This window comes from Buteo buteo, chromosome 1 (assembly GCF_964188355.1).
Source record: "Buteo buteo chromosome 1, bButBut1.hap1.1, whole genome shotgun sequence".
NCBI classification, from domain to species: Eukaryota; Metazoa; Chordata; class Aves; order Accipitriformes; family Accipitridae; genus Buteo; species Buteo buteo.
The window spans coordinates 43,303,208-43,328,080 of NC_134171.1; the positions used below are offsets into that span (position 1 = coordinate 43,303,208).

At 39.1% G+C, this 24,873-nt stretch overlaps 1 protein-coding gene across 1 annotated transcript in view; it reads left to right on the forward strand.

Moving 5' to 3' along the window:
* The first annotated feature begins 5,698 nt into the window (after window positions 1-5,698).
* Window positions 5,699-24,873, forward strand: part of DDX60 (DExD/H-box helicase 60) — a 43,220-nt gene continuing 24,045 nt past the window's right edge. Inside the window, exons 1-15 of the mRNA XM_075031629.1 lie at window positions 5,699-6,083; window positions 6,218-6,287; window positions 7,710-7,887; window positions 8,030-8,371; window positions 8,877-8,984; window positions 10,476-10,637; window positions 11,582-11,740; window positions 12,233-12,374; window positions 14,046-14,207; window positions 15,595-15,697; window positions 16,414-16,529; window positions 18,721-18,884; window positions 19,911-20,163; window positions 21,006-21,169; window positions 23,778-23,930. Of these exons, the coding sequence (XP_074887730.1) occupies window positions 5,699-6,083; window positions 6,218-6,287; window positions 7,710-7,887; window positions 8,030-8,371; window positions 8,877-8,984; window positions 10,476-10,637; window positions 11,582-11,740; window positions 12,233-12,374; window positions 14,046-14,207; window positions 15,595-15,697; window positions 16,414-16,529; window positions 18,721-18,884; window positions 19,911-20,163; window positions 21,006-21,169; window positions 23,778-23,930 (2,661 nt within the window). The remainder of the gene's footprint in view (window positions 6,084-6,217; window positions 6,288-7,709; window positions 7,888-8,029; window positions 8,372-8,876; window positions 8,985-10,475; window positions 10,638-11,581; window positions 11,741-12,232; window positions 12,375-14,045; window positions 14,208-15,594; window positions 15,698-16,413; window positions 16,530-18,720; window positions 18,885-19,910; window positions 20,164-21,005; window positions 21,170-23,777; window positions 23,931-24,873) is intronic.

Genomic DNA, 24,873 nt, shown 5'->3' on the forward strand with positions numbered 1-24,873 from the left:
TAAGAAATGGAGCTGAAATATTTGGAGAGCCCTCTATGATGAGTAGTTTCAGGAAAAAATTACAAGATGCACATGACTGGGGTTTTACCATTTAGAAAGTTCAATGAGAAAATGCAGAATAAAAATACTAATAAAAATGACTGGGTAACCCTGGATAGTTCCTAATTTAAAACTTTAGCTTGTTGATAATAACTCTATCTTAATGCTAAGCAAAGAATTTTTCTTCTACATAAAAACATGTACACATTTAATCTTTTCCTTTCATTTTCCAGCATTTCTTTAAGTGACCTCTGAGAAATGTGGTCAAAGTTCTATGGCTGTAGTTAGACCAGACAAGGAGAGGGTTCCTTATGGTATGGCCTTTGTACTTACTATTGTTTGAAAAGTAATCAAAGCATTACCACATTTCTTATCACTACTTTCTGTACTTTGTTTTGGTACAGTAAGGTTAATGAAAGAAATTAAAATATTCACATACTTAGTTCAATCTTTGGGTTAAAAATTTCTCCCATTCAGACATGTACTAGTCTTTGCACCATCTATTGAATTTAGGACTAGATTCCAAAAACAGTTGAGGCACAACTTATGCAAAATTTGAATTTATGCATTTATTTTAAAGGAGACAGCTTAGCTTAGTGTCACAGAAACACTAGGCTGACAGTGATATGTTTCGAGAGTCGATTTTCTTCAATGATATCAAAATGCAATGGTCAAATTGAACAGGAATGTTATGTGATACTGAGATATAACAGCCAGATTGAACAGGAATATTAGGTTGTAAACACTGTGACAAACACAACTTCTTTACAGGTTCAGGATGTCAGTTGGGAACTATCACTACACAAACTGTAACCAAATCTAAGTTTAGAATGATGACTCAAAATGCGCATATCACTCACTGATAAGGCGAGGCACTCAATCCCGGGAAGTTTCCCTAGACGGTGTCCTGATCTAAGGGGAGAGTCTGCGACTGCAGACCCGCTGCTCTGAGGAAGGCTGGCTCCAAGGGGTCTGCCGGTGGGCTCCATTTATACCCTAGGTCGGATCGGGGCTTGTGGTCGTATATGGTCGGGGGTCTAGAGACTTGTCTTGACGGAGGTGTTTTGTTGGATGAGGTGCTCCTGGTGGGCTCAGCTAGCTGGGGTATGTGACTTGTGTCACTCTGTGTAGTGACTCCAGGCTGGGCGGCTGGAACCCCAAACTGCAGCTTCTAGTTTAACCCTTTCCATTCAGCAATCAAGAAGTTTTGGTCTTTATTGGGGTGGGTGTACCTGCCACACTTAGCTTAAGATAGGCAGCTCCTGACAGCTTCAAGTAAGTGTTGTGGAATTTTTATTGTACCACTTAAATACACATTTGTGCTTAAGTATAAAGTGATTTAGTGGAGAATGCATTGGACAGAGTCCTACTGCCGTTAGTGGCTCTACAGACAGTCTGCAAAAATGTGGCATGAGCTGATTCCTTATACACACTTGTGCCAACACCAGTCATATAATTACAAATCAATATTGTAGCATTTCTCATTTGATCAACAAGGGAATTTGTTCTCCCTTATATAGAGTCATTCATCTCTGGCATTCCTGTTTCTGTTGTTTGACATGGTTCTGGAGTTAGACCTTGTACTGTGGGATGAGGTCATTCCTCGGTCTCCAATTATGATTGCTGAGCGTTACAGTTTGATTTTCCCCTTTGTAAGATGTCTCAAGTTAAAATTTTTGCAGCTTTTTTTCTACACTAGATGGTTACTGCCACCTGCTCAATGATTTTGGGCATTCTGATTCACGCTTGAAAGAACGGCTGTCTCGGATGCTCATCTCAAGCACTTATCTCTACCCCTTCCCTATTTGCCTCATCCATTATGTAGAGAGATCTAGAAGTGTGGTGGGTTGACCTTGGCCAACTGCCAGATGCTCACCCAGCTCTTCTCTCACTCCCCTCTTTCAACAGGAGGGGGGAGAAAATAGGATGGAAGAGCTTGTGGTCAAGACAAAGACAGAGAGACTGCTTACCAGTTACTGTCACAGGCAAACCAGACTCGACCTGGGGAAAAGTAATTTAATTTATTGCCAATTAAAATAGATTTTGGCAGTGAGAAACAAACAAACAAAATATTTAAACAATACCTTTCCTCCACCCACCCCTTTCTCAGGTCAACTTCACTCCTTCATTCTTGATTCTTCTATCCCTCCCCATCCCCTGTGTGGTACAGGGGGGATGGAGGGGGGGGGTAGTCAGGATGTAGCAGTTTTTCTTGACACTTTACCCCATCTCCAGTGTGAGTCCTTTAGGATAAACCTGCTCCAAGGTGAGTTTTCCACAGGCTGTGGTTCTTTCAGGGCATATCCACCTGCTCCAGCATAGGGTCCTCCGTAGGGGCACCTGACCTTGGTGTTTGCACTCTTATTTTTTTTTCTTTTCCTTTCCTGCCTCCTCACTCCTCTGCCTGAGGGGTGTTTTTGCTCTTTCTTAAATATGTTTTCATGGAGGTGGCACCAGCTTCCTCAGGCAAGTGTCTGATCTGCCTTTTACTCAGGTGAACAGCAGACCTAAAATACACTTTTCTGAACCAAAATGCATCATCCAAAGGGATGGAGAATTGAATCTAAAGGTCTGTCTTCAGGACCTAATTAAAAGTTATATTAAAAATTTGTTGAAGCATTGGGCTAAAGATCATCTCACATTTAATTTGAGGAAAGGAGATAGTTCCAAGTATTTCCCAGATGGTTACCTACCAAAGAAAAAGGAATTGTGCTGAGAGGAGGGAGCAGGGGCTTATCTTGGCTAGCCAAACAAAACAATTTTGATATGCTGGAGCACTCTGGGTGTGCCACTGTACTGCAAAAGATACCATTCTCCTGAGTTTCTGGAATCTTTGTACAGGTCTCAAAGGAAATGTGGGATGTGGAAAAGACCTCTGATCTGCTTACATGGCAAGTGTTAATGTGTCAGCTGTCCACCAGGGAGGCTGCCGAAAACTTACCTGGATCCATGAGGATCCAGCAGTTTTCTGTGCTGCAACCTGCACGAGTATCTGATCTAAAGAGGAGCTGGGCTTTTCACTTCTCGCCAAGACAATCCGATATGTAAACTCTGGTTTCCTAAATGTTGTTTCAACAGTACTCGGGTACCCAGGTTCCCTTGCGAATCAAGGCTTCGCTATTTTAAACCAAGTGATAGGCGTCTGGTGCTGTTCCTGCTAAAGGATTTGCGGGAAATGCTAAAAAGTTGTGTAAAGTGTATCTCTCAGTTTATTTTTACGTGCAATGTCCTACTTTAAGAAAGCAGGCTGGTAGAAGAATAGATTGTGGTGAATAAAGGGACAGAAATAGGAATGAATATTTCCTGCACTGTGTACGTGACCTGCATTAACAAAATTCTTAAGCAATGCAGGCACTGCATGGCTCTTGGACCGTCAGCTGAAGCATGGCCCCCCTGACTTTAATGGAAGCAAGGAAATACTGGTGATACTTTGCAGCGCCGTATTCACGGACGCAGTTCTACCAGCAACTCGGAAACGAAGCCTGAACTTGGTGGCTGGCCTCCGGGAATGGAAACAGAAAGCCGGTGGGACGGGCGGCGGCGGGGCCCGACGGCGGGGCCGCCTGTCGGCGGCCCCTTAAAGGCGGGGTGGCGGCAGGTACTGTCTGGGCCGGGGCTGTGTTGGAAGTTGACGTTAGGGTTGCCTTTAGGGTGGGGATTGGGGCTGAGGCTGGGATTGGGGTTAGGGCTGGGATTGGGTTTGGTTGCCGGGGAGGGGGGTGGTGTGGTTGGGTTTAGGCATGGTGCTGGAGCTGGGGTTGGGGTTTGCATTACGGTTGCGGTTGGTTTTGGGGCCGGACGAGGTGGCTGGACCGCATTCAGGGGAACCTCTGGGACTTTGCGGGCAGCAAGGGAGCACCCTCCAGGGTGGAGGGGCAACAGGGGTGCGGGCAGGGTGTCAAAGCCACCTGGTTGCCGCTGCCTACGCTGTAGCCCCAGGCACCTCAGATGTCAGTGTGTGCACTGCAGAAAAGCACCGATGTAGCAAAGTATTTAAGTCTTTTTTCTGAAAGGAAATAGAGCAGCCCATACATGAATATGTACAGATACAGTTTTGCTTTCCTTGAGAATGGCTCACTTTACATTTTGAGATACAGAAAGTCACGCTTGCTTAGGAGATTGCAGAAGTAGCGATGGCCATTTTCTAGGTAAGCGACAATTTCAGCATGCAAAAATAGATAATTCATCCCAGAATGGTGTTCTCAAACCTTTGATATAGCTTTTCAATTGAGATAAGAAACTGGAGAAAAGTGTCAGGTTTATTGCTGCCTTGACAAAAACTACATATGTAGGTACACAAAAGGTGACTTTATGTAGCTGTATGTGTATAAATAGCTTGCATTTTGTAAAAATAGGTATTAAAGTTCAACTGTAAAGTTAGGTTAAGCTCCCCACTGTAATATAGCACACTATGCGTACAGCGTTTTACAAGTTGATAATAAAAATTTATTTTTGTTTCTTTTTTCTGCAACTTCATTTGCTAGAAGTTTAAACTAACACAAGGTGAAAATCAAAGAAAATTGCAGTTCAGTTTTGAGTTTGTGAAATCTGAAAAATGGAAGTTGCACTATTTTGTTAGGTTTTTTTTAAGGAAGGTTATAAGACTAAAAATGACATCTAAAGATTAAATAGTTCTTTTATGGTCCCTGGAAAATGAAGGATAACCATATCTAAGGCATGTGAATATTACAATGGCAAATACTGCAACAATAAATACGGTGTGAGGCTGTTTCCTGAATGGAAACTAGAAAAAATTGAAGTTCAGAAGAACTGAGCTGATGTTGTAGGAACTGTGCAGGGTTATCCCAAGCTGCTTGCTTCTTCTTTAGCTCAAAGGAACTGAACATTGTGACCTCATAAAGTGGGGATTTACCCTAACCATTACAATTGTATGCTCACTCAAGATTTGAGAATTCTACCCTTGAAAAAAAGAAGAAAAAAGCTAAAACTGAATTAAAAAATGGGATTGATACCTAACCATTATTACCCCCATCATGCAATGAAGATGTTGTGGTGTGCCTACTTGTGACTGGACTAGCACGAACAGTGTGGGTACAAGTCCCTTGAACCAGGAAATGCACATCATTTCTTGGAGCATGCCATGTAGATATGACTAATACAGCAAATCATGACTAACCCCCCATGGGTCCCTTTGTGCAAAACGCAAAACAGATATGTAATGCTCCTCTTTAGTAAACTTTAAGAAAGACAAAAGCTGATGTTTTCATTACAGTTCATAACAACATTTATTGATTTTAAAATGCAAATATGTCTCACAGGGATGTTCAGAAAATGCTTTCTGATTTTTCTTAAAGTTTTATTCCAGTGTGATTGTAGCGTTCGCTACATATCAAGGTGCCACGCTTAGATCACTGGTCGGCCCGGACCAGGGAAAGAGACAGATAACACACGCAGTGTGAGCGCCAACTTCCGCCTTTTATTGCGCAGTTAATTCCTTTTACACTATCAAGGGGAGGTGGGGTTACAGGTACATCACAAGGCTGCGACTAACCCTCTAACTTTCCGTGCCATTGCAAGATCTTCCGAACGCCGACCCCTACATGTGATTATGAAGTAGATAATTTAACGGTTGAAGCCTCAGACCATACCCTATTTCCTGAAAATTATTTCTTGATTACTTAGAGTTTTCTTTTTTTGGATGCCAGAATCAAGATCTGTGATGGATTCTGCAGAAGATCATTTCAAGAAAGTCATTCATAATGATGCAAATGAGAATGCTAGTAATGATGATAAGGATAGTGAGTGTAGTGACAGTGAGAAAACAGGCTTCATTCCAAAAAAGGAAGATAAAGAGAGTGGGAGTACAAGTGACAGTGATGAGGAGAATGAAACCAGTGACAAAGCAGAAGCAGCTGTTGCACAGATGCTTAAAGAAGAGGAAGACAGAGAAAAAGAAGCCGAAGACCCAGATTACAGTAATGCTTATAGTATCTCAACCACTGAAGAAGTGACACAGCAGGCATCACAAACTGAAGGAGAGGATTTCATAGTTCTTCAGCATGAACGTGATTCCCAAAGCCCTGGTGAGGAGCTGTTACTAGTTTATGCTCATATCTGTGGCTTTTATTGCAGTGTCTTACCTTTTGGCTCTTTTGTAATTAATTGATGAGTTATGGTTTTATGGTTCTATCAATAACCATGTATGTGGATATTTTAGAAATAAGAAAACATCGTGAATTCCTGAAGAAGTTGAGGCTACACATTTGGGCATCCCTATCAAGAGCTCAGTAAGTACAGTGGGGTTCTTTTTCAAATTGTCATGCTTTTTTGGAGCAAGTTTCCTCACATGTTTTAAGGCTACTACTTTTACAGCATTTAACACAGTTTTCCTACAAAATTTTCCTTTTCATATACACTTTCTGTGTTTTCGCACATCAGTTCTAATGCATGATCTTCTGCATCTCCTGATTCTAATTCCTTTCCCTGCTTGATGTGGAAAAGGATTAGAAATAGTGCCATTCACATTGACAGTGAAGTGTCTCCTCTTCATTCTGGAGCTTACATGCTGAAAAGATTAGTATTAATTAAAGGCAGACAATTTAAATGTGTAAGACAGAAGTTTACATAGTTTTTGTTCATGGAAGGCTACTCATTACATCGGATAACAAACTGGGCCTGTAAACCAGAATCTGTTGATGTCAGCCAGAAGGGAAAGCTGGTTATTCCCAGGTGTGGATCTAAGATGATATGTATCAGGCACTTTGACAGCCTTGAAGAAAACAAGCATGTTCTTACCATTAGAGTATGGATGTTCTCATAATATACATTAGTGTTGTAGTATGTAATAGTGTAGTATGTAATAGATAAACATGAAAGCAGAGATCCTTTACTAGAAGGGCTTGCCTCTTCTTCATCTGGACCTGCAAAAGTTCTTCTGACTCCTTGGTCTGTCCTGGGTAAAACATCATGTCCCTGGATTTTCATGGATTCTTAAAGAGTTGGAGAATGCAGTCAATTCCTAGGATGTATTAACTGCTGAGGTGCTGCCTGTTTATACTTGCCATCTTCAGTGCAAACGATTTGTTTCAAGTTTGACCTAAGACTGGTTAATGCAAATTCTATCAACTTTCATAGTTTTCTGAAATAGGAAGGGGGTGAAGAAGTCTTTTAATTCTTTGCTCTCTTGAAGGAATGTATTGTGATTGGATTCCTCTCACTGTTAAGATATTTTTCTTGCCATAGACATTCCTTAGATGAAGGAGGTAGTTGTCATTGTCATGATAGTTGTTGATAACCCACTTGCTATTTTTAGCTGGAAACTCAGGCAGGAAGGCTCTCAAAATATATTTTGTGGTTATCTCATGTGGGGTATTTCTTATAGAACAGATAACGCTTTCTGCATAAGCAGACATGGACAAGAGGTGCCAGGTAAGTCACAGAAGCCTCAGATGCTACAAAAGTATCCAGAGTTGTAAAGGAGACAACTGGTAATACATTCAATAACTGTAGGAATTGCAAGCTATTTAGGACTAACCTTAGATCCAAGAAAGATGGTTTGCTATTGATTTAATTTATCCACTTAATGTTTAGTTAATTTAATTAACAAAACCATTTATTTTAAAATATATTAGTAAGAAAATTTCTTCTGTCCCATGTCCCCAGCTTTTCTTGGAGTAATGTTATGTACCTGCTATTTCTTTTTCTTTCAGGTATGTCAGTCTGTTAAAAGACTTTGTTGAGTCTGAATTCTTTGTGATAGATGGGGATTCCTTACTGCTAATGTTTTTAGATAAGGAAACACAGTATCTAAACTTTTTCTACCAAATTGAATGCTTCCTGCAGGATTTCACTGAAAAAGGAGCAAAATACGTCATTGCTTTCTTCAAGGTACTGAACAAGTAACATTTGTTTGCTGTTTAAACCTCTGCACTCCTTCAAAACTAACTGCTTAATCCGAATCAGGATTAGGAAATTGTTCATTGTGCCAACAAATGTAACTGAATAATTTCATTGTTTTTATTTCCCACAGGATGCAGAACAGATGTACTTTCCATATCCTCATTTTCTTTTCTTACGTACTGCATTAATAGAACACCTGAGGCATAACACAAGCACCACTGTTCATACAGAATTTTCCAGTTGTTTGTCATCCCAATGGGAGATTTTCCTGAAGAAAAGCTATCCTTACTTCATCATCCTATCTGACATAGGACTGACCTCTCTCCAAACAGACTATTTATCTATTTTAATTGCTCATTCATTGTCCAAGAAAATCAATGTTGTGCTTGCTTCAGGACAGGAGTATGATATTCTTAGAGTTTACGGTTATCATGTTCAGAGTGTGTATAAACACAGATTATTTTTTCAAAAGGTAAGTTACACAACTTTGTTGTTTGTTTGCAATAATGGCGTTAGTTCTACTTAGCAGATTTAATTAAAATATCTCAATATGAGTATTATATTTTACATATTAAAATTATAGAGCACTGATATGTGGCTCATTTTATGATTCTTTAATCTACTGATCTTGAAATCCTTAACAGGAAGACATTGTGATTGGTGGCAAATTCCTGCCCTGTTCTCTCTAGTCTCATTTCACATCCTTGTTCACTTAAGATATGATAGTCTCAGATACAGCCTTTCCCATATCTTCAGTATCATGTATCTTAGTTGACTTGTAATATGCCAGACAAGACTAGCATTTAGGCGAGGGATGTAATTTTAAAAATTTTGTTTACAATAGATGGGGGCTGAAATTTACAATTTCTTGGAGGCTGAGGATTGACATATATCTGAATGGTTTCTGTCTGTGGCTAGTAGTCCTTGATGCATTGTATCTATTGATTTTTGCATGTAACTGACTTCTACACTTCTAGTATGAACAAGATCTGCGATGTGCCTGTAAAAACCTAGTCAGGAGCAAAGAACCATTAATATGTCTATATGAACATCTCAAGCTGAGCCTGAAAAGCATACAAAAAGAGGTACTTTGACCTCTTTGATCCTTTTTCTTTTTTCTCCTCAGGTTGACTGTCTTCCTCCATTCCTTTACCTGAAATTCTCTCCTAGCCAGAACTGGGGGCTCTCATCCTTAAGTGACACCCTGAGTCTGAGAAGGTTTCCTCTGTGCCCCTTCTTCTTCAAAGCAGCTTGAAGCCATTTCTTTCTTTAAAGTCCACTAAAGTAGGATGGTTCAGCTACAAGCTGATTAGTGGGATGCCACTTAAGGGATGTTTCCATCTTGGTGACTGCCTTTGTCTTGCAGAAGATGGGAACCAGCCCGTTCAGCAGAAAGCACCATCTGTGGCATAAATCCACCCTTAGCCACATGGAAGGCTGTGGCTACTACCCTCTGGGTGCACTGTGGCCATTGTCTCACCCCTGTGGCAGCAGCTGTCTCCTGAGGGTAGGGTGTGGGAGGGTACATTCAGCAGCAGCAGGCAAGAGTCGGTGCTGCTGCCAGCAGCAACCTTCCCTGTAGGGACATCTCAAAATCTGAACCTTGCTATTGCAGCTGCTAAAGCTTGCACACTCTGTTAACTGAAGTGTTCACAATCTGGGAATTTTTTTTAAGAGCTTGATTGCAGTTGCAAGGTCTGTGCTTGCATGATTAAAGCAGTAGTTTTACAATATTTCAACTTTAAAAAATCAGTATTTTTATGGTACTGTAATCACCTTTAGTGCCTAATATACTCCTGACATTTCCCGAGCATTAAGTTACACAGCGGTGTTGTGACTCTACTTCTGCTCCTGCAGAGAACAACAGCAAGGCTTTCTTTGACTTCAGTGGGAATGATACTGGTCCAGTGAGCTGAGTTTTTTCAGTCCAGAAAAAAATGGTGTTAATCAGAAAGCGTTTTAAAGCCTGGCTACTGCTAATATTTCGTTTTATTATGATTATCTTTCCTGAAGCAAGTTCAATAAATAATTGGATACCCCAGGAGCAGAGAAACACCAGGTTGCAGCAAGGATGGGTGGCTCTTCCTTTGAGGCTGGGGCTGTGGGAGCTCCCCTGGGGGTGGCAGGGCAGGGTCTGGTAGCCAGGGCCTTTCCCACTGCCCCAGTCAAGAGCAGGGCAGCCGGGGGGCAGCTGCAACCCTGGGCATCAGGCACCTCCCTGGGAATGGGCTGAGGCTAGACCAGGTTGTCAGCCTGCTGGGCTGTGGGGAGCTGGAGACAGACACTGCTGCAGCATTGCTGGGGCAGGGACTGACGGCCCCAAGGGGCTGAAATGGGGCCCAGGGGAGGTGGGAGGAGGCCCCAGGGGTTGGGCAGGGACAGTCAGGGCTGTTGGTGCCCTCAGGGACATGACAAAAAAGAGGTATTTTTACTAATGATTGTGCCCACTTTTCCTTCTGTAGTTTTCATACCTTTTTTTTTCTCTTCTCTGATGGAACTGTAAAGGATAAGACTTGTCCTTTTTTTGTGACTTACTATAGTGGTCGTTTGTGCTATTCAAAATGTTATGACTACAGGTTCGCCAGACTGTCCATCTGTTGAAACAACTGTGGCCTGAAGGATCTGACATTCGGCGCGTGGTCTGTGTTCTTGCTTGTGCTGTGGGATTAAAAATATACAGCAACATGTTGGAAAATGCAAATACTTCCATGGGAGCAAAGACAGAACAATCAGCAAGAGTAAGATTTTTTTTAGTACCTTTTCAGCACAGTGACCATAAACATTTTGCTAACAGGAGAGACTGGTGCCCTTCTAGATCCCAAGCTGAAGAGAGGCCCAGCTGCTTCCTTTGTTACTATACTCTGTAAGTGGTCTGGTTCAGATAATTACCGTGGCTGCAGCTTTTTCAAAGGAGCATGGTCTCTCTGTGGGTGGCACTGTGCCCCCAGCCACAGTGGCTATTTCTGGGGAAAGTTTTACCTTAGGAGCAGTTAATTCCATAGGAAGTTTTACCTTAGAAGTTGGTTGTGCTCATTATTTTTCTTTTCCTAATGTTCAGTGGCATACTAGCTTTTACAGAAGAATACACTTTTCCTCAGGTTAGCAAGACATTTCAGAAAAAAGGTTTCTTTCTAGATGCAGTCATGACATCATTTTTCTGATCATACTACAAGTCTTATATTTCCATCAAGTTAACACAGATGCAATGTATCAGTAACATTTTGAGACACATATTCAGTGGACTACAGGATAGCTACAAGTGGCTAGCACAGCTGGATTTCTGTACCAACTTTTGCTGTGAAGTTGAGAGAAGAGCATAGGCCTATATCTAGATATTAACTTTCCCTCTTAAAATAATAATATTTCTAGCCAGACACACTGACAATTGTTTTTAAGTTTTGTCTTGATTTTCATAGTCATATTCTTTCTGGAAAAGAGATTTTTTGTTTCTTTTTTTTTTTTTTTTTCTTTTTACATTATAACTGATCTGCATCTACCAGCACTACAAGAATGTTCATTTTGAAGTAAGTGTATCCACAAGTAATTACAATGCACAAATTGTTTAAATAGATCAAAATTATTAGCTGCTTTAACAAAGTACAAACCACTGAATTAAGTAGAGAGGAACACAATTATTTCACTGAAGGACATGGTCAAATTTTTATCTGTCATCTCTCAACAGGGAAGAAGTAAACCTCTATCTCCAGAAGCAGCAGCTGACCTCTGTAGAATGCAATGTCTTAAAGTGACTTTTCTTCTTCATATGCCTCTTTCACAGAGAGCTCAGATTAGGATAATGAAATCCTGCTGGACTAAGCAAGTTTTACCATTAATAAAAATGGTATGTGTAGCACTGCCTTACTTCCCCTGTCATCAGGTGCAATTGTCATTTCAGTTTTCATTTTCCTTTATATGCTACTCTAGTCATCTGATGAGATCAAAAAATGTAAGGTACCTGCTGGAAACAAACCTTACCTAGTTCAGGAATCTTGTGACCCACAAATCAGTGGGGCTAGAAGAATGTTTGGGGCAATATCTCTATACTTGACCTCTTCTTAGACATCTCAAGTTAGCCACCATTAGTGTTAGGGTACTGGGCTAGATGGACCTTTTAGTCTCATCCAATATGGAACGTTTGATGGCAGTCCTTTTTATTGTTTAAAGTTGGTTATTACAGTGAAGGCAGTTTCCTGATCACAGAGAAGTCAAGTAACAGTGTGTTGTTTTTCATGTCAATAAAATCTGTGGTAGTTAATCTTGCTTTGGAGATGCTTTGATCCCTCTGCATGAAAAGGTGCTCTGTAAGAATTAATTGTTTGCTCTATTTTAACAGCAACAGTTGTGTACGCATTTTGCTCTGACACAGCTAAGTGATACAAATGATTGGAAGTTGGATTTAACTTACCTGCCCGACTTAAATGATGATTCACTGCTCATAAATCTTGCACATTACTATGAGGTCAAATACACTGAAGGTATTTATCTTTGTTCAACAGTTTGCTTTCTTACATTTCTAACTTTATTAAGCTGCAAAATGAGAATGAAACTGCTTGTACAAGCAGAAATGAGCACAATTTTCTAATTACCCATACAATAAGGGATACATTTTATGGAATAATAGGAAAACTTTTTTTCTATAGCTAAGTCTAGAAAATCACATGAGAAAGTGTCTTTCACCAGTACTCATTCAGAATACTTTACCATGTCATATCTTTGATGTGCCACCTGTACTTAGGCAAAGGGAGAGTGATATAGCATAGGTAGTAAGAGCTCTGGGTCACTATTGTTGGGTATTCTCAACCATTTGATTTTTAGCCAGTTTTCTATCCATTTCATTTTGTCTTAGTGCAACACAGTCAGAATGGAAATTAGATTATATCCCTACTGTCATTGTGACATTGGATAATATTTTTAATTTCAGATTAGATTGATTCAGGCAAAATCATATATTGTCTTATAAATACATGAAAACACCATCAGATATGTTAAGATTCACAAAAAAATTACAAAAGCTGACAGAGCAAGGAAGTATGGAAAAAGATTTGTAGCAACTGTTTTTTCAGAGTGTCGTGGTTTAACCCCAGCCAGCAACTAAGCACCACGCAGCAGCTCACTCACTCCCCCCGCCCCCATCCAGTGGGATGGGGGAGAAAATCAGGAAAAGAAGTAAAACTCCTGGGTTGAGATAAGAACGGTTTAATACAACAGAAAAGAAGAAACTAATAATGATAATGATAACACTAATAAAATGACAGCAATAGTAATAAAAGGATTGAAATGTGCAAATGATGCGCAGGGCAATTGCTCACCACCTGCCGACCGAAACCCAGCCAGTCCCCGAGCGGTGAAAAAAAAAATCCCTGCCCCCCCCTTCCCAGTTCCTAAACTAGATGGGACGTCACATGGTATGGAATACACTGTTGGCCAGTTTGGGTCAGGTGCCCTGGCTGGGCATGAGAAGCTGAAAAATCCTTGACTATAGTCTAAACACTACTGAGCAACTGAAAACATCGGTGTTATCAGCATTCTTCACATACTGAACTCAAAACATAGCACTGTACCAGCTACTAGGAAGACAGTTAATTCTATCCCAGCTGAAACCAGGACACAGAGTAATTCTGTTTACCTGAAATCCTCTGCCATGAGTCTGCCTATCTGATAGTAAACCAGAACACTTTCTTTATGAATCTAGTCACAAGATGTCTTGTATGTACCTCAGTAAAGCAAATGTAGAGGAATTTTTTAAAGGAAATACAAATTAGGAATGTGAAACATTTATTTTTATAATGATACCTACTGTTGGGTACTAAAAAGAAAATTATCAACTCAAGATCCTACCCTGCTGGAGGCGAAGGTGAGGGAAACTCTTCTTTAGCTATGGAGCTTGCAGATTTCCACAGACAGTCTAAATCTGGTGTTTCTTCCAAAATGCATCTCAGTACATTAGTTAGTTATACCGTGGGCTACTGAAAACTGTGAGTGTACAACATTCTGTTCTAATTTGTTCTAATGACGAAAGACTTTGGATAGAACTGAAGTCTTTGTGTCTGATGCTGCATAGGTGAATAGGTAGGTTCTGTTTGAGGAAACTTAATTTTAAAGTGCCCTTTTTTCTTTTTTTTTTTCTTTCTTTCTTTCTTGTGCAGGATTAGAGTTCAAAAAGGAATTGGGGAAAGAAATGGAGAATGAATACCAATGTTTATGGGACACGGTAGCAAAATTGGCTGTGAAATATAGTTTTGGAGATGCTTTCCCAATACGAAAGACCTCTCAACTATTTCTTGAACAGGAACGGACATTATTTAGAGGTACTGAAAACTCTGCAAATTAGAGTTAGAAGCATGATCTTCATTACTATCACTAAAAGTTCTAGGAGTAGTGATCTGACTTTATCCTGATCACAAGTCTAATCCATCCTTCATGGATCCTCTCCTCCTTCCTTTCAACAAACTAGCAAAACTTGCTGCTGATGCCAAAATAAGTCTGACCAGGCCTTATGGGTGAAATTCTGATTCCACTCTAGACAGTGGAAAGTGTTGTTACTGACTTCAATAGAAATTGGGTTTAGTTCCATGATTGCTAGCCCAAATCTATTGTATGTATTGTAAAAAAACATTATGATTAGTGTAATATAAATAACAGTAAAAAGCATAATAATTACTCATAATTAATGTAACAATTACACTGCAGGAAGATTGTCTCTGAAGAACATCTTTGTACATGTTGACATAGGTATTGGGCACAGGAGCAGCAAATAAAGTGAAATACAAAATTGTTGCCCTTGTGGTAGGGTCCAGCCATCAGCGTAGCTCACATTGCAGTCCTTGAAGGTGTAGAAATACGACTTGCCCATAAGTGCCTTAAATTACACCATCATCCTGTTTAGTAGCCCATAACTGGGGAAGTGCATAGCTGGCTCAGAGATTATTTATTTTCTTCCCTCACTTACAAGACCTGTTCTGAATATATGAAAGGAGTAGGTAGAGATTTTTGCCTGATATCTGACTTTTCTTGAGAACCAGTTTTGTTACAACCTTCAAATGTTTGTTTTAAACCTACCAAATTGTATAAATGTTTAGAAGACACTGTTGGTAAGAAACTGAGTAAAGGCTGGAATATAATTCTACTTAAGTTTGTGGGTGCTCTTCAGCTGGTTTCAAAGCTGTCAAGTGGGCAAAGTGAGCTTTAGTGGGCAAAAAAAGGCAGTTTCTTTGTTATCTGTGGGATATTAAGGCATCTTCTGGCACAGCATTTGTATTGCCTATTTCTGTATCTCCTTTGGATGCCTTAAATACCTGAAGTTGTGGCTAGACATCAAACGTGGGAAGGATGCACAATGTTACATGTCATCTTTAGTCATCTAACGTAAGTGCAGCTGAAAGTGCATATTTAGGAGACTATGGTCTTTATGGAATCAGCGTGGGAAAGTAGATGCTTGTGAGATGGGATGGGTTGTAGCATTCAAAAAGTTAGTGTAGGTGTCTAAAATGGATTATGAGAGTATCTACTTGGAAGCAATAATGATGTCTGCTTCATTCTTCTTCCTATGCTTGAGAAGAAACAGGAAATGGGGAACTAGCGAATTTTGCTTTATAGAATTTAATTTGTAATGTAACTTGACAGAATTTTCACGTATGATATGCAATTATAGATATTCTTAATTAAACAATATTAATTATTTTTTACATTGTAAAGACTGTGAAGAAGAAATTCCTAACATTGGACTGATCTCAGTGAAATCTGATCTTGTTGAAGATTATGCTGGAGATGTTTTGAAAGACCTACCTGTTTTAGAAAGGTACATATATGAGGTTTATTCTAATGAAATAACATTATATGGGCTTATTTTCTACTCCCCTGCACTTTACATCCATATTATGCTCAATTCGTACAAATGTAGAAGAGTTTTTGCTATGACTGGGTAAAATTTCACATTTACATGTACTGGTGTAAATATTAAGTTCAGAACAAGATGGATGAGCGTCAATATATCCATATTTTCTCATACTGTTATTTGCATTATAGTCTTTGATTCTTATTCTACATTCTAGAACTGTTTTTCTAAATGTACAATTTGTGTTTGAAAGGCCTTACCCTAAACTGCAAAGCTCAGATTGATTTCAGGAAAAGAAAAACATTAAATAAAAATACTGAAAAAAAGTAAGAAGAGATTATCCTTTACATTTGCTCTGCTACTTGTGGAAGTGCATTCTGTGCTGCACAATGAGTATTTTTTAGCCAGCGTGTGAGTTATGTAGTTACAGTGCATTCTGTGATTAATCTGCATGAAAATAAGTGAAAAAATGGGGTTTTACTTTGTTAGTAATTCTTTCTGAAAAACTGAGGCTATCTTGACATACTATATTTGGAGTAGAATTAAACACTGTGTCGGTTTTCTGTCACAGGAAAATTGTGTTTTGATAAATACCCAGGTTTTTTAATGTTTTGAATGTTTCATTAGAGATGCCAGAAAACACTTTTAATTTCTGCTCTGCTAATGTTTGTATATTTCAGCAATGATCCTGCAGTTACTTCACTTATTAAATACAAGGAATTTGATGAGCTTTGTCACTGGCATTCTGGCAGACCTTTGACTGAGGAATATGAGCGAGTACGCTGCAATGCTGATGGTAAGAAATACTAACACAAAACCCACATGTCTGTGTTGGATAGAACAGTATTGTAAAAGTTATCATGGTTTTGGAGAAGGACTTCTCATTTCAGAAAATATTTGCAGCTGTATACTTGCCAAACTAGAGCTACTGCAATAGCTAAATTGCACTTAAACTGATGTGCATGTGCATTATGTCTATGCGTTGTGTATTATCTTAAATAGGTCTAAGGAGTATAACAGAATGAGCACTTGTGGTCAGATGTTCATGATACATTCCCTTTTGCTTGTGGAATGCTTCACAGATTTATATAAGCAAACTGTATGTACATGTGCAGTTTAATTTTTAAATATATAGTTTGGATAATGCTTAGTAAGCACACCTATACATGTGCAAAACCTGCTTGGATGTTTGCACAGTGCACGCATAGCCAATCTTATCTTTTGAGAACAGAAAAGAAGTTGTTGTTGTTTAACCCCAGCCAGCAACTGAGCACCACCCAGCCACTCGTGCATCCCCCCACCCTGGTGGGATGCGAGAGAGAATCAGAAGGGTGAAAAAGAAAACTCATGGGTTGAGATAAAGAGAGTTTAATAGGTAAAGCAAAAGCTGCACATGCAAACAAAGCAAAACAAGGAATTCATTCACCACTTCCCATTGGCAGGCAGGTGTTCAGCCATCTCCAGGAAAGCAGGGCTCCATTACGTGTAATGGTTACTTGGGAAGACAAACACCATCACTCCAAACATCCCCTCCTTCCTTCTTCTTCCCCCAACCTTATATGCTGAACATGACATCATACAGTATGGAATATCCCTTGGGTCAGTTGGGGTCAGCTGTCCCAGCTGTGTCCCCTCCCAACTTCTTGTGCACCCCCAGCCTACTCACTGCTGGGGTGGGGTGAGAAGCAGAAAAAGCCTTGACTCTGTGTAAGCACTTCTCAGCAATAATGAAAACATCTCGGCATTATCAACACTGTTTTCAGCACAAATCCAAAACATAGCCCCATGCCGGCTACTATGAAGAAATCTAACTCTATCCCACTAGAATGAGCACAGAAGTAAACAAAAGTTGTTTGTATCATAATTCTTGATTTTATGCATTATAGTTTCCTGTAATTTTTTTCCAGTTTGAGATACCAAGGAAAAGAAGCCATGAGCTTAACTTTGATCTTAGATTTGCGTATTTACCTGAAATGAGGTACACGATACTGTATGTACCAGCAAGTACACAAAGCTTTTTCTCAAAGATGTTCCTATCACCTATTGCATCATACAATGAATTAAACTGTGAAAAACCTAACAGGAGTTGAGAATTCATGGATTACTGTTAGTACTTCCAACAGTGTTGCTTGTGGTTTTCATTTAGTGACTTAGACATGTTCTTTACTGAGTGGGTATTTGCGCCAGTTGATCTATGAAACCAGGTTTCTGTCTGCTCATCTTTTTGACTGGATGATTTTTTGCAATATTCTGTGCACTGTGATTTCAGTGGGACGTTTGGGGAGCATAACCTGCAGAATAGTAGGTGGAGCGCCTTCCATAATGTTGGAGTTGAAGGTTTATGTCCACTCCAGCTGAAGAGAGGGCCCTTTGAATGCTGGCATGTATCATCTCAGATTTCTTGTGAAAAGCAGAAACATCTTCTGAGATGGGTCTTCACACTCAGAAGCTGACTCATCATTTTGATTTTAGGGCAGAGAGAAATACTGAGCCTTGAGTGTGGAAGTATCCATGTGCTCATTTCAGTATCTTCCATTGGCTAGCATAAGTGTTCTTCCCGCAGCTTTATTTATTTATGTTCTGATGACAGACTCTTGTTTTCATGGGGAAGAGGTCTCTTTCTGATCATCTGAATTGCCTTCGGAAGACACTTTCCTATTTTGATGGACTGTGTGAGAAGCCTAGGCATTTTGCTCAAACAGTTATAATTTTTTTTTCAGGCATCCTGCTTATTAAGTTTTCCAATATTTTTAGTGTGTGCCTGAAGTAGTTTGAATTTGAGTCTATTGCCTGTCTCTCAGATAATTCAAAGTACTCTTGAATTTCAGTGAGTCTTAGTAGCCAGCCTCTTTCAAAATGTGATTTTGGCCTTTAGGTCAATGAGGAATTTTTATGAAATTTATCCATTACCCAGATATCTTTTCATGGAAATAGATTAGGCTGGAATTCTATCAGACTGTTTTTTAATCAATTATATTTGTTTGCAGCAAAATCCAGAGATCCAAAAGAAAGAAGACAAATACAAAAGTTACAGACTTTTCATCATTTTTATGGAAGCACTTTGGAAGACAGCACTTCAAAACTTATTGTACTTCAAGATGATGTGTCAGGGAATGCTAATGCTGCTGTCAAAAAGACACAAAGAAAGCATGTGAGTATATTCAAGTTGCTCCTTCCAAATCTTTTCTATTATCCAGGAAAGGATTTCTACTATATGAGTCCCACAGCTGAATTTTTATATTCTGAATGCACTAGTAGTTCTCAGTTGAAGAAATTTAAACTAACTTCAAATTTAATTAGCTAATTGGCAAAAGTATTTTTGTTCCTAGTTAGGAATACTGATGAGTGATTATATATTAACAGGCACAAGTAAATAAAAAAATCAATAAATATGAACTCTGTAAAGGCTGATAGGTTTTGTCTCATGGCCACAGTATTATAATGTGGAGTGAAGGAAACTGGAGTTAATGAATTTAATTTTACTTTAAGAAACTATTGAGAAATACCAGAAGAAACATTATTCAGTTATTTATTTCCCCGCGCTATTTGGAAACATTCTCTGTGAAAGATCCTGTAGATATTGCAGTTAATCCTAACTATGTGAACGTTGTCAGACATCATAGGGTATGTAGCATGTACTTGCATACTTATGAATGATACTGAGCAATAGTAATTTGAGTAATATTTCATAATGGACTGTGCTGTGGGTTACAGATTATGGCCTGTTGAATTACCTCTGAAAGTCTGTATATAAAATAACTTTGTTAACTTCAAGTAAGGCTGAACTCTTAATTTCATTTAACTTATGGTAAAGCATCTCAATATGATCAGAATTACGATTCCCCATGTATAAAATAAAAGCTTGAAATTTAACTTTCAGACATCTGCTATTTTATTTTTCCACATTTGTGCTTTTTTATACTACTTGTGAAGCTTTATACTGAATTGAAATGAAGCTTAGGGAAGCTCTTTAGAGCAACATATATTGGGATTCAGAAATGATATCTCCTTCAAAATGAAGTACTATTTTAAACAATTCCCAAACCACAATGCATCACACAGATTAACTGCAAACTGTAATGTACCTGCTGTGATTAAGTTTATGGATTAGCTTTTTTTTAGATAATGTTTATGCACAGTGCTGGTTAGTTCTAAATGTCTTCATTTTATTGGATAGAAAAGTAAAGCTGAAACAATTGCAGAGGAAAATAACAGGCGACTAAAATCTAAAGAAGAAAAGAAAGAACAGGAGCAATGGAAAGCCTTGTGTATACCAACTGAAAAGGAAATAAAAGCAAATCTGACTGTTGGAATAAATAAATTGGAGAAATTTCTCAAGACCCTTAAAAGTAAATCTGTGAAGTTCAGCGTAGAAATGACAGGGCTGTCTGCCTGTTTAGAAGTGTGGAAGGAACACTGCAGAGAGCAAGGTATGGTAACCAAATTAATGTTAAGGATTCAAGTTCCACTTCCTTTAACCAAGAGAGTGAGTGACTTTGGACATTCTTAGCTGGAATAAAGATGTGTAAATACAGTCCTGTTTCAGCAGCATGAAAGGTGTTTTTAAGTATTAACAGGCTCTGGTCCCCTTTTGCAATTTCAAGGTCCTTTGAGTTAGCCATACAGTATCCAATGAAATGAGATTGTAGCTGTTTTCCTGTTTGGCTTTTTAAACACTCCATGCATAAATTTATTTTATAGTATCTATCTTTAGTGATTATGTATCATGCACACTAAAATGTATCCATATTGCAGTGGATTGTTTAATTAGCTGAGGTGGTTGGCTCACAGCCTGAATAATGATTTGCACAGAAATCTGTGCTACCATGGTTAGTGGCCTCCTGTTTCACCAGAATTAACTTGTTCAGTCCATACCCTCAGTCAGGAGGGTCCAAACACACACTGCTCTAAATGTGTTGAGGAGAGTTGTAAACATTGGAGTGATTGATATATGTTGCTAATAAGATTGAGTAACAAATGTGTGGGTCAGGAAGGTGAAATGGGGGACCTCAGTTATTCTGTACATGTATGACTTCCTTTTATAGCTGAGCATGCAGAAGCAGATAGAATGATTTGGGCTTAGGTGGCACACCTTGTAGAGGTCAGAGGATTCTGGGTTGTCTTTGTCTAGTTGTCTTTAAATAAAATTAATTTTAAAATTGTCATAAGTGTGGTTGGACGGATAAGGTCTGTTCTAAAAGTACTTAATACCAGAAGACTCCCAATGATACAACTGGGTCTCAAATAATGGTAGACTTTTTGTTTTTTAAAGGTAACAAATCTAAAGATTTAAGGAAAGCTGTTCAAGTCATGAGGAGAATTCATATCCTCCTTGAAAAATATCAAGATCTCTTGGAGAAACGACATCTACAAAAGTTGATCCGATACCTAAGACTTCTTGGATTTGAGAATTTGGCATGCTCTCTATCTGACTCGGTAACTTTATAGAGTGTAATGATTCTAGTGTAAATGAATCTGTAGCTGAATATCAACAGTGTTTTCTTAAGCGTTGAATAGCGTGTAGAAGATATATATTGAGCTTATTTTATTTTGTATTGTGCCGTAAGATTTGGAACTGTCTATTCTTGCTTCAGATATTAATCTTCTTTAGTTTCATGGATACATTTCTCTGCTTGATGTGAGGGCTAGCTGGCACAATAGGCCAGTTGCCCTTTAGCGAATAGAACTTTATATGGCTGCAAAGATACCCTTTGAAACATGCATCAAGATTAATTTACTCTAGTTATGTCTGCCTGAGGCATCTGAGAGGTACCTGCTGTTCAATTCATCACATCAGCTCAACTCTGTGTGTTAAAAATAACTTAAAAGCTAGGTGATGAGGACCTGCTATCTAACAGGCCTAAATGTGCTACTTTAGAAAAAGAAATCTCTGAGACTGCAGAGGTGCATGAAAACTATTCCATTTGTTGTTATGATATTACTGATCACCTCTGAAGGAGACAGTTTCAGATACTGGATTGCTTGTCCTTGCTAGCACAGCTGAGACCACCAGTAGCTACACTGAATTTGGCTCTGAAGTAATTTCTCTAAGGATTGACCTTATGCTTTTCTGCATGTTAGCAACCTGCCCGCTGGCTGATTTAATGTTAAGAGCAGTTAGATACTTTTGTGTGTAGATGGGATGTTACTAGGGAGAGGGGATGCTAAAGTGGCTCTCAGGCAGAAGAGGGAGGATGTAACTCACAGCCTGCAGAATATGAAGTCAATAGCGAAAGGAATGAAGATTACAGTGAACTCTAAAACCAAAATCAATCACTTCAGTGTCTCATTTTTCAGGCACAGTAGAGTTAGGGATTTTTGGAAGCTTATTCTTGGAAAGTGTTTATCATCCTTCCTTGAGGACCAGGTGTCCTGGTTTCAGCCGGGATGGAGTTAACTGTCTTCCTAGTAGCTGGTACAGTGCTATGTTTTGAGTTCAGTATGTGAAGAATGTTGATAACACTGATGTTTTCAGTTGTTGCTCAGTAGTGTTTAGACTATGGTCGGGGATTTTTCAGCTTCTCATGCCCAGCCAGGGCACCTGACCCAAACTGGCCAACAGTGTATTCCATACCATGTGACGTCCCATCTAGTTCAGGAACTGGGAAGGGGGGGCAGTGATTCGCCGCTCGGGGACTGGCTGGGTGTCGGTCGGCGGGTGGTGAGCAATTGCCCTGCCCATCATTTGTACATTTCAATCCTTTTATTACTTACTGTTGTCATTTTATTAGTGTTATCATTATCATTATTAGTTTCTTCTTTTCTGTTCTATTAAACCGTTCTTATCTCAACCCAGGAGTTTTACTTCTTTTCCTGATTTTCTCCCCCATCCCACTGGATGGGGGGGGAGTGAGTGAGTGGCTGCGTGGTGCTTAGTTGCTGGCTGGGGTTACACCACGACACCAGGACTAAGAGGTGAGGGGGGAAGTGATTGATTTGTAAGAAATCTTCTTCCCTTGAAGAGTGGAAATTTTCTCTTTCTCTGTGTGAATTCAAATGGTGTACATTATCATTTGCTCTTGGCTACACAGTTATTGTAGGGGTGTTTGGTGCCCCAAATAAAGTATATTACATTTCAGGAAGTAGAATTGTAGGATCCAAGGATTTCAAAAGATCTGTTGTAAAGGTTTGTGGTGATAGAAGGGATATGTTGTCAAGTTTAATGCCTTGCTCAGAAGGGCTCTAGATCAGTCAGTGCATTTTGGACCTACTTTTGCTTTTGCAGCTACTTGTTTCTGGGTATTACTTTTGCAAAGTTGGGGGGATTTTAGGAATAACTGAAATTTTCAGGAATAACTGAAAATGTTTCTTTCAAGAAACTGAAAAACTTGTAAAATGTCCATCCTTGGGATATAGTAAAAACTCGGCTGAACACAGCCCTGAGTGAACTGATCCAATTGCACCAGCTTCTGTCAGTGAGTTGGATTAATTGACATCCAGACTTCCCTGACAACCTGAATTATTACGTGATTTTTCTGATCTCCTGCTGAATGTGTAACATGTAATGCTTTTCTATACAGCTTTCAGGATCAGATGTTGTAACCAGATGTGTCCATGAACATTAAATTTGGTATATCTTAGGGTATACAGGCATTGTTTAAAATACAGTGCTTTACAAAATTTGGGATCACAGTCTTTACATTGAATTTCCTTTTGCAACTGTGATTCATTGCACAAGGGGTCAGGGCAGGATGAAGAAAAGCAAAATAAATACAGTATGAGAAGGCTCTGGCAGGCGATAGCTTGAAGAGGCTGAGCTTTGCCTGCTAATCGGTTTTGTTAGCTCTTCTGACAACAAAAACACCACCACCACCAGCTATAGAAGACATATTAATTTTAGAACATAGTGTCCTTTGAAAGACATACAAGCATAACCCTGACATAAGGCTATATAGTCTAGATTTCTGCAAAAAAATATTTAAAAATCACCTGCACTTGCATATGTTTTTCAAAGCTTGCAGATTTCCACAGGGCAAAAGATGTGCCATCTTCTTAATCTCTTGCTAGCTTTCAAACCAGCTTGAATTTTCATTTGACCTTACAGACAGGAGAAAGTAATGATCAGAATATAAGCAATTATGCTATCGAAGTGGGTCCAGCTCGCTTTCAGCTACAATACATGGATTATTACTTGCTCAGGGAAGAGAGAAATGATCCAGATCCCCGAGTGCAACATTTCATACCAGACACGTGGCAGGTAATGAGACACAAACTTTTTGCATAAAGTTAATGGAAATTATCTTTGATTATTTTTTTTCCATTTAAAAATACATATTAGTATACTACTTATCAAAAAGAGCATTAACAAAGTTAATTTTGTAATAAGTCTAACAAAATCATTAGATCTTTTTGGACTGTATTCCATGTTCTTTCTATGCTGAGAGCTTTTCTACAGAGAACTTGGCCTGAAGAATTCAACATAAGAAATGCTGAACCTCTGGGATTTCACTGCTTATTACTATATTTTATGGTGGTAGTGCCCCATTTTGATAATCTCCGATTGTTCATCCTCTGCTCATTTGTCTCTAAAAAATTACCCATAGTATGAGTTGAGAAATAACTTTTCTGTCTAAAGCAGAGTAAGTCTAACTCAGATTTTTTTATTATCGGACTGGGGAGGCCAAATGAATTTGCTGCTTTGCATGTCCATATCTGCAAAACAGTCACTTGAAAAGCGACTTGGAACTTGGCATATGTGCTGACAGAGAAAGATACTGTTAGCACTATTTCTGTTTCCTCTTCTGTACCCTTTCCGCTACCCTTTCACAGACCTATGTAAGGTGAGAGAGCATGGATGACAGTAATAGGGAAGAAAACAGATTAATAAACACTGTACGCTAGGAGAAGAGAGATTTGGGTAGTATTGATATAACTATTATAATGCAAGAAAAAAATACTGCCTTGTATAAAACAATGAAGTTTTTTGAACTGAATTATGCACTGCTGAGTTAACAGGTTTTATTTTTCAATTTGAAAATGTCCAGATTTGGACTCAGAATGTTCTGGTATCGGTATCTCAGACCAAATAACTGAAATAGACAAGTTATAATTTGTAGTTCCATTTTTTTCCACTAACAGTTTAAGAGGAAAGAATACAGTCATAAAATGACTAGGTTAACTCTGACTTTCAGTAGTCTAAA